Source organism: Plecotus auritus (assembly GCF_963455305.1).
Source record: "Plecotus auritus genome assembly, chromosome: 3".
Classification (NCBI taxonomy): domain Eukaryota; kingdom Metazoa; phylum Chordata; class Mammalia; order Chiroptera; family Vespertilionidae; genus Plecotus; species Plecotus auritus.
This window is the reverse complement of record NC_137772.1, coordinates 221,845,139-221,860,700: the sequence shown is the minus strand read 5'-3', so window position 1 is coordinate 221,860,700 and position 15,562 is coordinate 221,845,139. Positions and strand designations below refer to the sequence as shown.

The following is a 15,562-nucleotide window of genomic DNA, read 5'->3' as shown; positions in this document are numbered from 1 at the left end:
TAAGGAACAAGCTTTGCTAGATGGAGCCCTAGACTCAGAGGCAGGCTGGAGCCTTAGCCCTGCCACTCCGCTGCGCTGTGGCTCCGCGGCTTCATCTACAAGGGAGTAACTGTCTTCGCCTCTAGTAGCGGCCATAGCAGCGCTCAGACTCCCCCACGCCCGGCACTGTTCTGAGCACCTTATATCCTCAGAACAGCTGGGCAAGGCAAGCATCATGCTCCCTTTCAGAGAAGAGGAAACGGAAACTCAGACCTGCAGTGGCTGGCCCAGCCCATGAGCTAGATCAGTGGTCGGCAATCCGTGGCTCGCGAGCCACATGCGGCTCTTCCCCTTGAGTGTGGCTCTTCCACAAAATACCACGGCCTGGGCGAGTCTATTTTGAACAAGTGGCATTAGAAGAAATTTATGTTTAAAAAATTTGGCTCTCCAAAGAAATTTCAATCGTTGTCCTGTTGCTGTTTGGCTCTGTTGACTAATGAGTTTGCCGACCACTGAGCTAGATGAAAGCAAGGGCAGCGTGGGAAATGAGGACGGTCTGACCCGGACCAGGGCTCTCTCCATGCCGGCACGCTGCCTTACTGCAGGTCCAAGTCTAATACTCCCCGATAGGGGCCCGAGGCCGGGGAGCGCTGGGCCGAACGGGAGGGCTCACCTGAGGCGTTGGCGCTGGAGCCGTCGTTGGGCCTCTTCCCCTTAAACTCCACTTCGGCGAAGTTCTCCGTGGAGAGGGAGCTGGCCATGCCGTTGGGCGCCGCAGGCCTCTTGGCCCGGCGGCTGAAGAGCCTGCAGCTGAAGCGCTTGCCCTCGTTGGCCTGGGCGGCCTCCCCGTTGAGCGCTTCTCCCTTGCCATTTCGGGCAAGAGCCTCCCGGGGCTTTAGGTCCACGTGCAGGGGAGAGACCACCCTGCCAACCTTCCGACTCAGCTCTCCCGAGGGCACGGGCTCCACGGGGGGCAGCACCTGCTCCAGCGTGACCAGGTCATTCAGGAAGTTCTCCAGGCGCTGGGCTGACTCGCTGCCTCTGCTGCCCTCCTCCTGCCCCTCTGGGTTGCTGCCAGCCTCCCGCTGCTGCCGGGCAGCCCAGCGCATCATCTCCCCCGGCGGGTGGCGGCTCCCGGACACCAGGGCGTACTTGGGGTTGATAAGCTTGCGAGCCACCGTGGAGGAGTAAGGGCCGAATATGCCTGCCCCTCCGGCCAGGCCCAGCTGCTGGTACAAGTTCACCTCCTCGGAGATGGCGTACAGTTCCCGGAACTCCACGTCGAAGGGCTCCACGTTCTGCCCTGTCAGGAGGAGGAGGAGGTTCCTGTCCACGTAAGAGGAGCTCCAGGTGAACCTGGGAATGTAGGGACGGAAAAGCAAGACACATGTGCCCAGGCCCGTGGTCGGCAAACTGAGGCTCGCGAGCCACATGCGGCTCTTTGGCCCCTTGAGTGTGGCTCTTCCACAAAATACCACGGCCTGGGCGAGTCTATTTTGAAGAAGTGGCATTAGAAGAAGTTTAAGTTTAAAAAATGTGGCTCTCAGAAGAAATTTCAATCGTTGTACTGTTGCTATTTGGCTCTGTTGACTAATGAGTCTGCCGACCACTGGCCCAGGCCAATGACCTCGCCCTGCCAAGCAGGCCCCAGGGGAAGGCACCGCCCAGCCTTCGTGCTAGGATCCCGTCCCTCCACTGACCCAAACCTCCCTTTTTGCCCAGGTCTTGGCCTCAAGTGCAGAAAGCAGGCAGTGGGTGCCAGGCAAGGGGATGAGAAGTCGGGCCTGGATTCCATCCTGGTTTCTACCCTTTGTGAAATGGGGCTCACGGGGTGCACCGCCACAGCGCTGTTGCGAGGCTCGAGTGAGGTAACGGGTATACGACATCTAGCGCCGTGGCTGCCACAACGCACACGTTTAGTACGTAGTCACCGGAGCTGCTGCTATTCCTAATGTCGTTCCATTCCTCGTTGGTTCTCCTGTGACTTTTCAAAGCACCGAGTGTCTGCGAAAGCCCTACTTGAACGGTGCAAGAGGACGTAGGTCATTTATGGCTGGTTTCGGTACCCAGGTTTCTTTTTGGCAGCTGGGTTTTAATTCACGCGGAGGGCAGACCCTCGCACTGACATAGTCTCTCACATTCCTGATAACCTACTTCAGCCTCAGAATTCGGGGGACGTTCCTTCCGTGCCACACCCTCACATTTCTTTCCCAGATCTGATCCATTCTGCTTCCTGCTTGTCCCGCCTAACAACGAGCCTCACCATGCAGCCACTGGCGGCGGACCATGAGAAGCAGGCTGTGCTTGAGGTCCAGGAAAAGCTGGCCCTCTCTCTGGAATAACCCGGCAGCCACGAAGTTTGAGGGGAAGGACGAGCCAGGAGGCTCTGCTTTGCCATCGGATCAGACAATACCTCTTAAACCCATGACCACAGAGGCCCCGCCCAGCCTATTCCTGAAGATGAACATTTATTACGAGGAATAAAGGCCTCCCAGGCCCTTCTCTGACCTGTAAGATCCCGTGGCTACTTTGTCACCATCTACCATTATGAACTTTGATGACAGGGTCCCTTTGATCTTCCCCATGGGCATGTAGAAGCCAACGCCCGTCACAGAGCGGACACGGATGTTCTGTGGAGAAGAAAAGAAAGACAGGGTCACTCAGGTTGGGGGCTGCGAGCCCCTGAGCTTGGGCAGAGCAGGAGCGCTCTTGTCCGCGGGACCTGCCTGCTGGCTCCTGTCTGCACTCAGCTCTGCTCCCGATGGCCTTGCAGGAGAACCCCAACTAGATAGCAGGGAGAAGTCAGCAAATCTTGCTTTGGGTGTGGATAACCTCAGGGCGGTTCCTGCCTGTGCCCAAAGCTCCCCAGAAGAAAACCACGGCCCTAGCTTTGACCTTGGACTATAGGCTGAGCACCCCAGATCTGGGCCAGAGCTGCCTCCTTAGCCTCAGCAGTCTTGTGATAGAATTTAAGCTTGGCGTGTAATTTAGGGTTATCGGCTCACGAGATCAGGTTTTAGACAGAAGGGATTGAGATCTTGATGTTCACCTGAGCCCCTGAACTGGAGAGGAGGCAGAGGCCATCTCTATCTCAATTTCTGGTCCTCACATGGCCGGCCCGCAGTGGGGCAACTCACCCGAATACGGTAGTCCGTGAGCTCCAGGCCCTGACACATCTCCAGGAAATACTTCACGCCCGACTCATCCAGGATGATGTACACGGGCACCCGGCGCTTCGAGGCAGCGTCCACAATGTCTTGGAAGATATCGCCATCGGTGAAGAGGTCCATGACCACGGCAATGACCTGGGTGGGGAAGGGCACTGGTGAGGCACATGGTGACCTCACACCTGCAGAGACACACCTGGGCCCAGAGAGGGCCCACTGGGCCTGGTGTGACTGGTGGCCAACAGTCAAAAACTCCATCGGTACCTCTCCTGGGTTCCTTCCTTCCTCACCCATGTCTGAGCACATCTGCGCCCTCTGCTCTGGGAAACCCCCGAGGGCGCAGGCCATCCCTGACAAACCACTCCCCGCTAAGGATTTTCCAGCAGCTCTGCAGAAGCCGTATGGGCGAGATCTGGGAGGCTGAGGACAGCTGCTCGTGGACCCCATGGAGACAAGCAGGCTCAGAAGATGTGATCATTGAGAGGCAAGGAATGGACTCACTTCCACAAGCCGCAGACCTGCTCCAACACCCTTTCTCTGCAGGGGCTCTGATCTCCCTGCAGCTTCCCGAAGGCAAAGTTAAGGGAAAAGCCCTGCGCTTCCCTATGGGCCAATCGGGGCAGGGCTCCAGTGAGCTCGGACTCCCCTGGCCTTCAGGTGTGCAGGCCATCCCACTCCATCCTCAAAGCAAGGTCACTGCCGGGGACCCTTGATTTCCATGCTGGCAGGCCAGGCCTTCTGCAGCCTGAGGCATGCTTTTCTGACCCTAGCTTCCTCTATTTCCCTCCCCAGCCCCAGCTCCAGTGCAAGGGTTTTCTTGTTGGCTCCAAGCACTGTGCACAGGATGCAGAAGAAAGAGCATGCTTCGGGGTCAGAGAGATCGGGTCAGGTGACCTTTCCTTTGATGTGACCTTAGGCAAGTTGCTTTATCTTGATGAGTCTCCTTATCTGCAAAGTAGAGGTGCCCTGTACATACTTTCGCCATTAGAATGACAGACAAGGTCTGTGAAGCATCAAACACAGTGCCTGGAATGGAGTGAGTCCTCAATAAATGGTCGTGGTTGTGTGGATGAGGGCACCTGCTGGTCAAGTCAGGCAGACCACACCTGGGTACCATCTCACTGCTGACTCATCAGAGCACTAGTTTCCTTGGCAGCAAAATGGAGCTAATAGTAACACCTATCTCAAAGCGCTGTCGGGAGGGCTGAGAAGCTATGGAAGCACTTAACACAGTGCCCCGCACATGGTAAGCCCAGTAAGTGGTACCCTCCATACCATCACCATCATTTTTATCATCACCTTCACACACGTGCATTGCCACGACTCCTGCCTCTAAAGAACCCCACCCCCAACACCATTTACACAATATTATTTAAGGCTCTTCTTAGCTCCTACATTTCACATCCAATCATTTATACAAGTGACATTTACTGAGCTGCCCAGGCAGAGGGAGGATCTAAAGACAAATAAACTATAATCCCTAACTTCAAGGGATTAATCCAGGAGGAATGATAAGGCATTTGCACAAAAGAACTAAGACATAAGGTAAGATGAAATAAATGCCTTAAGAGATGCACAAATGAGATGTGATGTGAATTCAGGGTGGGGGCCAGGGGGTGAAGGAAGGAAAGAGATGGATTACTCTCAGCCAGGGGAGAACAAGAAAGCCTTCAGTGAGGAAGCTGAAACCTGAAGAATGGGCAGCGGGGGCACCATGAGAAATGCGCAGAGAGGGAAACAGAGCAGGGGAGTGGGCAGGGCGGCCGTGCCTGGGTATGCAGGCTGTGCACTGCATGGGCCCTGGGCTGGCGGTGCCTGGGAACTGTGCCTGCCTGAGGAAGGGGCACCTCTTCTAATCTGCACACAGGTGCCTAGCAGGTGGGCATTTCAGGCAAACAGCACAGCAGCAAGGCCTGAAGACAGGGATTAACATGCACTGAACACTCCTAACGCGCCTCACACTTCTCCAGGTGCTTTAGGCAACTTTTCTAACAGGATCCTCACAATGAGGAGGATTGTAATCCCCATGCTACAGATGAGGACGTAAATGCAAAGGGGCAAGAAATGTGCCCGAGGCCACACAGCATGTAGCAGAGCAGGGATTTGAACTCAGGTCTTCGTTTGAACTCCACCGTCTTCATTTCACTGCACCACACTGATTCACAAAGATGGGACAGCTGTAAGTTATTTTAGAGACATCACATAAAAAACTGACTTTTTAAAAAGACTAAACAAGATAGACAAATTTCTAGCAAGACTGACAAAAACAGAGGATATGCAAATAAAATACTGAGGGGGAAAAAAGAGAAATAACTACAGACATTTCTATTTTTTAAAGAAATTCTTAATTTTAAAGAAATGATAAAAAGAATATTAGGACCATTTATACATTAATGATTTTAAAAATAAAAATGACATGGATAAGTCATTGAAAGTGAATTAAACATAACATAGCATAATCAAGTAAGGTTTATCCTAGGTATGTAAAAATTACTGAATATCAGAAAATATATCATTTTAATTTATAACAGTTATGGTGTCATGGAGGGGAAATCATACATTACCTTAATAGGTTTTTAAAAAATATTTGATAACACTAGATCCCTATTTGTGAATAAAATTCTCAAAAAAAAACTAGAAGTAGAAGGGACCTTAACTTGATAAAGGTTAACTACTAAAAACTCACCTGAAGCATACTTAACAGAAATTTTAGATGCAATCTCTTTCAGTCTCAAACAAGTAAAAAATACTATCACCACTGCTATTTAACAAAACATTGGTGGTCCTAACCAATGCACTATGACAAGAAAAGAAATAAGAGTTAGAAGGATTAGAAGAAACAAAAACTACCAGTATTCAGATATATATTTTTATAGAAAAATCTCCTACAATGCAGAGAAAAGCTACTAAAATTAATAGAATTTGGCAAGATTGCCAGATACAAGAAAGATTTACAAAAACAAACAACATTCTTCTACTATAAAAATAATCAACTAAAAAAAAAAGAAAGAAAATAAGATCCCCTCAAAATTGCAAATTAAGCACATAGTATTTAGGAATTAATACCTTTATGAAGAAATTTATAAAACTCTATTAAAAACATCTTTTTAAATAAGTGAATAAAGGAAGAGATAAATCATGGATATTATGATTTAATATTTAAAAATCCAATTCTCCCATATTAACCAGTTAACTGCCACGCGTCCAAAACGAAAACCATCCCCATTTCTTCCATGTGTGCTGGAATATTTACAAATTTAAGTTGCCATGATTTTCTTTACAAACCCAGAGATGTCACTAACAAGGCTGATTTTAAAACTGGGTGACCAGAGTTGATATGCGAGGTTTGCGGCTATAGACGCGCATGGCGTGTGTGGAAGGTCCGCCGCCTGCGTCTATAGACACGTAATGGCGAACAAAGGGTTAATAAAATCCAATAAAAGTTCAGTGCATTTTTTTCAGGAACCCAAATACTTCTAAGATGTGAGAAAGAAAGAAGATCCATAATAGCTAAGCCAATTTTGAAAAAGAAAAGCTAAAAGGGAACACTTGTCCTACCGGATAGTAGATACACTACAGCGCTATAGTAGTAAGAACTGTGGTACTGAAGTAGGAAGGAACTAACAAATAGACTGATGGAATATAATGGAGAGACCAGAAACATATGTGTACCTATAAACCTACATAAAACTTTAAGTCTAATAGAGGAAGAATCACAACTCGGTGGAGGAAGGATGCTGTTTAGTAGATGCTTTTGGGGAAATTGGCTTCCTGTATAGAGAAAAATAAGTGGGCCCTAACCAGTTTGGCTCAGTGGATAGAGCGTCGGCCTGCAGACTGAAGGGTCCCGGGTTCAATTCCGGTCAAGGGCATGTACCTAGGTTGCAGGCACATCCCCAGTAGGGGGCGTGCAGGAGGCAGCTGATCGATGTCTCTCTCTCATCGATGTTTCTAACTCTCTATCCCTCTCCCTTCCTCTCTGTAAAATATCAATAAAATATATTAAAAAAAAAAGAGAAAAATAAGTGGATCCCTACCTCACACTATATATAAAGGTGAATTGCAGGTAGGCTAAATACCTAAATGTGAAAGATAAAACTAATAAAGGAATTGATGATATGTAGTAAGATATCTTCATGACATAGGTAATAAAGGGTTGCTTAAGATTCCAAAAGCACAAATCTTAAGGCAAATAAAAAATTTAAAAGACGTGCTCCACAAATTAGGGATTTTTTGTTCTAAGAAAGATGCCATAGACCAAGGTAACTGAAGGGTGACAGGGAGAAGATATCTGCAATGTCTGTGATCAAAAGGAATTAATAATATACAAGGGATCCCTACAAATTTTTTAATTTATTTTTTTATTTTAGAGAGAGAGGAAGGGAGAGGGAGAGGGAGAGGGAGAGGGAGAGGGAGAGGGAGAGGGAGAGGGAGAGAGGGAGAGAGGGAGAGAGAGAGAGAGAGAGAGAGATACAGATCAATTTGTGCATTCATTGGTTGATTCTTATATGTGCCCTGACCCAGGATTGAACTTGCAACCTTGGCATATCTGAAAGATGCTCTAACCAACTGAGCTACCCATTGAGGGCCAGGACCTCTGCAAACTGGCAAGAAAAAAACCAGGAAACTAATTAGGAAAATGGGCAAAGGATATGAATAGGCAATTCCTAGAGGAGATATCTGAATGGCTAATAAGTATATAAAGCGATCAGAAGAATTCAAATTAAAGCAAAGAAATGGTGGGAGGGAACACTGGTGCAGCTACTCCCAGGAGCAAGGAATGGAGCTTAGTGGACTTAAGTGTGTCTAACTGCAGCCAGCACCCAGGGAACATCCTGGACCTTTGCACAGGTCAATAAGGGGACAGGGCCAAGGATACTCACTGCAGCTTTCTTTAGGATAGCAAAGAGTTGGCAACAACTTAATGTGAATTTCTAGAAGCATAGATAATGTCAGGAATGTACACAACAGCGCAGCAGACAGAAGCAATGAACTAGTTCTGCACATAGAACTTGGTATCTTTAAAACAGAGAGTTTGATTTAAAATGTTAGAGGACAAGATCTATAGCCCAATACCAGCGTAAATAAAATAACACAGCGTATTTTTCAAGGATACAGACATGGCCAAGGACATAAGCTAAATACCTAAGGGTGGCTGCTAGGGAAGGAGAAAGGAACGGAGGGAAGGAGAAAGTAAAAGAAGAGGGAGGGGTCCTCCATGGACTGCTGATGGCCATGGACAACGAACTGTGGCTCACAATCAGCGCTGTATTTGAGATCCGGAACAAACAGTTGGCCTGGAACAGTTCGGGGTAGGTATGGCCCCGCTTAATTACAGAGGGTTTTAACATGACACTTCTGGCCTCCTTCCGTCAGAACACGGCTTCCCACCGTCTTGGAGGGCTCCTGATGTCTTATCTCTCCAGTGCTGTCTGAGGCCAGAGTCCATCAGTTGCTCATTTCCAAACTCTCCACAGTGTCCAGCTTAAAGTGGACTCTCAGTCTGTGGCTGGGGATGGCTTGACTGGCTCAGGGAGGCGAGTCTGGATTCACACTGCGGCTTTTGTTTTGTGATTGAAAGAGCAGGCAGGAAGCCGGCTGCCCTGCCCCCACCTGTGAAGGCTGTGATGGGATGGGATCACATATTGGAGGGAGAGAAAATCCGAGGGCCCTGTTTTCTTAGGGCTTGGTCTGTGGCACCCTGGTGCGAGCCAGCCATCTGTGTCACTACCAATTAAACAGTGAAATATCTGTAGTAGGAAAAAAATCAATTGCTCGCTGACTCGCTGACTTCGGCAATCTCGTTGTGGAGGAGAAGTGATAATTACCCTCCACTTGGGTCTCCCAGGCCTCCCTTGGCATCCAGCTCCACAACACCAGGCCCAGGAAAACCAGCTCCTCCCTCCCTCTGCTCGGGTGTTTAATGTGCCACGTGACCCTCCGCACCAAGCTGGACTTCAAGACTCTTGGGGTCAGTGCAAAATGGGGTTTTAAAAGAAGGACGTCATAGGCTCAGAACCGGGGGAGACAGATTTCATCGGGAGAGAACAGCCGCCCCTCCTCTGGGCAGGCTCGCGGTGTCCTTTAGCTGGGTACCCGCGGATGTGTGGCACCGGCGCCGAGGAGAGAGGTTAATTCCAGGTGGCAGGAGTCTTTAGAAGCTGTTGCGGGCGCTGGCAAGGAGGCTCTGATGCTGTAATACTTCTCATCGGGTGTTTGCTTAGCTTCAGGTCTCCTGCTTTGATATCCTGCTGCAGTAAGGAGGGGGAGGAGGAGGGGGGCCCAGGGAGCCTCAGAATTCCCCTCTACCTGTCATTCACCATTAATTAAACTGCCAGCTCTTCAGGTTCTCTTTCTCCACTCCTTAATTACCATCAGATAATAAGGAAAAGGACTCCACCTTCCCCCATGCACTCCTTGGCTCAAGACAGCTAGCGACGGGCACCCCCGGTGGATTAGATGACCCAGACTAGACCTCAGAGCCTGTTCACCGGCCTCCACCGCCTCCCGCCCCCGCATCTCCAAAAGCAACATCCTGTCCATTACCCACATCCACCGGCCTCTTCCTTCTCCCCACTGGCCAAATCCAGTCCGTCATGGAGTCTAGCAGGTCCCACCTGCGCCAGCAGCTTCTCTGGGTCAATTCCTTTCTGTTCCCACTGGACTGCTGCCCTAGCTCAGGCCCTGCATTTCCTACTGAACCTCTGGAACAGCTTCCTCACTAGTATCCCCTTCCTACTCCAACTCTGCGCTCCAAGTCATTCATCACAGCCGTGATCCTCCCTAATCAAGAGCGGTCCAAACCCTTAACTTGGCATTTGAATGCCCCCGCCCCACCCCCTCCAGCTTCATCGTGCCGTTTCACCTCTGCCCTTCTCTTCAGCCGTGTCGAATGACCTACAGTTACCCTAACACACGATTTCTTGGCAATATTGACCTCTTGGGGCCTCCTGTTGTGGGGGCTGTTCTTTGCATTGCAGGATGTTTATTTAGGAGCATGCCAGGAGCATCCCGAGTGGTGACAACCAAAAAAAAAAAAAAAAAAAAAATGTCTGTAGACATGAATAAATGTTTCCTGGGGGCAAAATCACAGCATCTCACCCCCTCCACCCCCACCGACATCTCTTGAGAATCACTACACATAGCAGGCAGTTTAGGACCTTGTTCCTCCCCTTCCACACCCCTGTGAAACATCCACGCATCTCTCAAGACGCAGCCAAGAACTTCCTGAACTTCTCCCCACCCAACCGTGTTCACTACTTGCATCCTGCCCACACTGTATGCCAGGCAAATAGCAGAGTTCCTTGACATTTTATTGTTACATCTGCCGAATGGCTCTGTCCCTTTCTGGCTGTGGGCTCCTGGATGACAGGGATCATGATTTCTCTCCGAATCTCTACCCTCAGGGGACATCTCAACACCAAGTCAGTTCTCCATGTTTGTGGAATGAATGTCTGAATGGAGGTTGTTGCATGTTTATTGTTTCATTTGCGGGGGATGGGTGTAGCTTTGTAGTTATCTCTTTTATTTCAATAATGACAGGGCACTGGGGTGGAGAGAAAAAAGAATGCTGAGCAAAGTTCCTGGTTGGATTGTCTTGCCGGAAGGCAGAGTTCAGTTCTTCCTCAAGGCTGCAGAGAAGGGACTGCTGCCTGAGCCAACAGCTCTGAGACCTGGTCTCTCTGCTCTGCTCCATCCACTGATGATGTTGAAGGAGCAGCCAGGCCATGAGTGAGGACAGCACTTAACCACGCGGTAGAAGTCCACACCAAGGACATGCGGCCAGGAGGCAGGGTTGCTAGCCCATGGAGCAAGCACCTTTGTGCAAATTACAGAAGGATGCTGTCCTCTCTGTGATGGACACAAGCCAGTCTGTGGAGCATGGGCTGCATGGCAGCCCCACAAAGCCCCTTGGCTGTGCCCGCCTGAAGGGCACAGGCTGCCCCTCTGCACTTGGCCTCTGCACTGAAGAACGTTCCAGACAGGCAGAACCTCCGAGCTAGGAGGAAACTTAGCTAGAGACTAGCCTGGAGGTTAAGTTGTCTATCTGGGTCTTGGCTGAGGTAGGACTAAAGCTAGGGGTCTGGCACTAGTCCTGAGCTATCACCCCCGGATGATGTGGTCACGGCAGGCTCTGGGGACAGGTCGACTCTGGCTAGGACCCCAGGCCACCTCTGGTCAGACAAAACCAAGAGGCACTGGTAGAACTGGACTCTACCACCCTCTCCCTCACTGGTTTGCCCAGTTCTGCAGATGCAGAGCTCTAGGTACTAGGGTGGGTGTGGTAGCTGTTCTGGCAAAGATCCAGCCCTTTCTCACTCACATCGGTGGTGGGAAAAAGCAAGAGGTCATAGGCCATGCCTGCTAATCGCAGGGGTGTGCTGGCACGGTCACTTCTTCCTAGGGAGGAAAGAAAGGAAGTCCCTGCTTTCCCTCTGATGACTCCTGTGAGCCTGGGGCCCGACTTTGATGCCCCGCCCCCCCATGTTCACCCTGCTTACTTCCCATGCCTGCTGGGCGGTTCAGATGAGATCATGTCCGGACGTCCCAGGAAGAAGCTCTGCAGTTTACGAGGGCCCATTAAGTTCACTTGCTACAGGTGAGGGGTGCCAACTCCACACCTTCAACTCTATGGTCCCTCGGGGTAGGGAGGGCAGCACCTGGGCAAACTGGTCAAGCTTCTGCCTCCCGGAACAGCCATCTGCCTGGCAGCCCAGGGGAGTCAGTTTGTCTGGGACCAGAGAGCAGGCCTTCCTGTTCCCATGGAGGGCAGTGCTGGGCCGGCTGGGCAGCCTCTCCCACTGTGGAGTGTCCTTCTCTGAGCTCCCCAGAGGGGTCAGGGGCTACAGATATACTTATAGGTCAGCGTGTGAAGACTCCCCTGGGGTGGGGGTGTGCCTGCTGAATGTGCAGACCCGGCCTCCGCCTCGGGGATTCGGATTCTGCAGGCCCGTGAAAGTGCACGTTGATAGCATCAGCCCCTCAGGTGCTCTGGATGCAGGTGGTGGATGGGTCAGACTTTTGTGCAAGGCAGTTAGACCGACAAGAGCGGAGCAAGGACGATGGGCCAGATACGGGTCAGCAGGGCGGAAAGCCCTGAGTGCCTAGCAACGAGCAAAACTAGGAAAACCAGGACCTGGCCCCCGGGGTAACCTTCCTCCCCCTAGCAGATCACTGGTCATGTGGCTTCGACCCCCTGACCTTTGTATCACTGGTCATGCAGTTAGACACCCAGACCTTTCCTCCCTAAAGATAACCTCCAGGCCTCAGTTGTATTTCAGCTCCAGGCCCAGAAAAGCAGCAAAACCGGACCAGCAACCCCATGGCTGCCTCAGGACCAGCGGCACTGACTAATGACCCCGCGTGCCAACCAATCAGTGGAGACCCTGAAGGAGCACACCTGGAGAGCTGATGCATATTCTACTGAGGCCTCCCCTGAGAGCTCCCCTAAGATTCCCTCCTGCAAGAGAGAGAAAAACCCGGAGAGGGCGGGGGTGGGGTGGGGTGGGGGGGGGAAGGGCCCTCTGGGGAACACCTTCCCCTGCCTCCTCTTCTTCCCCCACAGGTGTGCGTCTCCCAGGCTCGGAGGGACCCCACAAAACTTGTAACCAGGGGAGCAGTGGGCAGCAGCAGCTAACCCCCTGCACCCGTCTCCAAGGCCCCTTTCCCCTGACCTCCCAGGGAGCCACAGCAGCCCGGCCTGGGCCCTCCTGTTGCCTCTTCTGTGCTCAGCCCTCCCCTGTTCCGCTGTCCTGCGAGTGCTTTTGCTGCAGCCAGTACATTCTTGCTTGCTTTGCTGCACTTTATCTCTTGATTTTTTTCCTTCAAGAAGACCAGGACCGAGGTCTCCCTGTCTGGCTGGTAACACTTTGCGGAACCACTGGTGTTTGGAAGAGAATATACTCTCTGGAAGCAGAAAATCTTCCTGCTGGTGTGGCCGGGAGCGAGTCACTCAATCCCAGCCTCCGTTTCTTCACTGTAAAATGGGAGGTGACGCGTTCACAGAGTTCTGAGCGAGACACAAGGAGCACAGGGCGGGGCCTGTGAGGAGCAGTGGGCAAACGCCAAGGCCTCCTCTCTCCTCAGAGAGGGAACCAGAACAAAGGCTGTCACTTCAGAGGAGGGGCGGGAGGGGCGGAAGCAGCCAGTGTCGGGGCGCAGAGTGTATGAGGGGGGAACCACAGGCTGAGCTCAGAGCTCCGCCCCATGCAGACATCAAGGCGGAGATGTTTTCCTTTCACTCAATACCACGCTCAGCAGGCCCAGCCTGGGGTGCTGATTAAAGCCCGGGTAACACTACACTCCCAGAAAGGTCAAACCTGCACTAATTGAGGGGAAGGGCAGCCCAATTAAGGGAAGAAGAGTGTACGGTGTGCTGATGGTGGAGCAAGGCTGGGCGGCTATTCCCGCACCCTGAGCAGCCGGGGCTCCTGCTAAGAAACCTACAGCAGAGTAGAGATGGCCTGGGGGTGGCTCCGGGACCCTGGCACAGAGCAGCGCTGGGGGACGGAACAATTCATCTCTTGGGGGTAGGGGTTGGGCTCGGGGTACACCCAGAGACTTTCTTTGGTTATCAAGGCTGCAGAAGGCCGTATTTGAAGCATCACCAATGTCTGCACCAGGAGGGGGCAAATCTCTACAGTCCAAGGACATATGGCAGTGGGGACAGCGACTGTGGAGTCCAGAGTCGCATCCTGGCGGTAGGATTGTGGGCGCTACTGAACCCCTCTGGATTCCGCCTGAGTAGTGAGGCTGCCTCATGGTTCTGCTGACGATGCAAAGAAACGCTGTGATGCCTGGACAGGATCTGGTCTGATGCCTGCCCCTGGCCGGGCTCTGCCCTTCTTCCCTGCAGTGTCTGGCACACAGTAGGTACGCAGGGTCAGCTTGATGGAGGTACTCGTGTCACAGACCCGATCATGCTTCTTCCTCTGGGCAGGAGGACCCAACAACACAGCCCTAAACATGTTGTTCCCTTGCTCAAACACACTGGCCCCAACTGCCCATAGAATCAAGCCCTCAGCCTGGCTGGAGACCCTCCGTGTATGTCCAACCCACTCCCTCCCCCTGACAATCAACACTCTAAGTTCTCCAAACACATGGATTCACACTATTCCCCTCACTCCAACACCTTCAGGCTCTGCCCTCATGACCTAACTCTGCTGTCACACCCTATCCCTGTGGGAATGGCTTCTCCCCCCCCCCCCCCCCCCGTTCCACTCTTCCCTGAGGCTGTCCCAGGACCCTGCTCTGTCCCCAGCCCCCAGGGCAGTGTGTGCCCTCCCCAGGATGCTGGTCTGCTCAGGCCTGTGTCTGAGCACTTGGCCGAGGGGTGTGTGTGAAGGACAGAGGCCTGTCCTTCCTTCCTGCACGTCCTTCCTGCCTGCACAGGGCCTGACTGGCAGTAACTGCTCCAAACAGACTCCCTCTGCAGAGGGGTCCTCCCCTGGGGAGCTGAGGAAGCGGCGTGGACCAGGGCCCTGGCCCATCCGGAGGGCGGGGCCAAGACCCACGGGTCCTATTCTGTTTGGCGGCCGGGCTGCCCCCATCCCACCAGCGGGGCGTCTGTGCTTTGTCAGCGGAGGCTTCCCAGCTGTCTGTAGCCATGTTACTCTGTTCCAGGCTGACTAATGAGACATCATCAAACACCAGGCTCCCTTGCTGCACTGGCAGCCGCTGGAGCCCGATTCTGCCCAGCCGGGCCGCCTCCTCTCCCAGGCCTTGGCACGTACCCTCAGTGGAGGGCTCTGTGTCCAGCCCCGCGGTCACGCCCCCCTGTTGGGCACCACCTGCGCTCATTCCCTGTTGATCTGACCCTAGTAGGCTGTCGCTCTTCACACCCGCACCCGAAACCTGGTTGCTGAAGGAGGCATACAGGCTGGCTCTCCAGAGAGAGGGAACAGACTGTACCCACGTGAGCAAGGCCAACTAAGTCAGCCGTGAAGAACCATATGTGATTCGCCGGGGAGTGAGCGTGGCAATTCTTCTTAAGATCCTAGGCCAGCTTTTCCCTGCCCCACGGCTTGCTTCTGGGACGACTTCCCCTGCACTAAGTTGGTGTTAATTAGTGAAAATTATCTAATGCAAGCCCATTTTAACGTTAGCTTAAAGCTAAACATAATTAGGAAGATAAATCAGCTGCTAAAAAAAAAAAAAATCCAATGAAGATACACAAACGATCCTGAGGCGGCTGCTGGGTTGGCTCTGGCCTGGAGCTCTGAGCACTATATAACGCACGGGCAGAGCAAGGCAGGGCTCAGGGAGGACCCGCCGGGGAGCTCCCTGATGGATCCATCAGAGCAGGACGACGGGAGCTGGCAGCTTTCCTGGGAGGCTCTGAGCAGCAGCGAGGATCACTTTGTGGTCACCACCAGGTGATGCTACCCGGGAGGGCTCTCCAGAGGCGGGTGGAGCGC

General features: G+C 52.2%; 1 protein-coding gene across 1 annotated transcript in view; it reads right to left on the bottom strand.

The window, feature by feature from the left end:
* Positions 1–15,562, bottom strand: part of FAM83F (family with sequence similarity 83 member F) — a gene marked incomplete at its 5' end in the record, with an annotated part of 33,180 nt that overhangs the window by 7,599 nt on the left and 10,019 nt on the right. Inside the window, 3 exons of the mRNA XM_080659685.1 lie at positions 653–1,335; positions 2,488–2,609; positions 3,117–3,284. Of these exons, the coding sequence (XP_080515811.1) occupies positions 653–1,335; positions 2,488–2,609; positions 3,117–3,284 (973 nt within the window). The remainder of the gene's footprint in view (positions 1–652; positions 1,336–2,487; positions 2,610–3,116; positions 3,285–15,562) is intronic.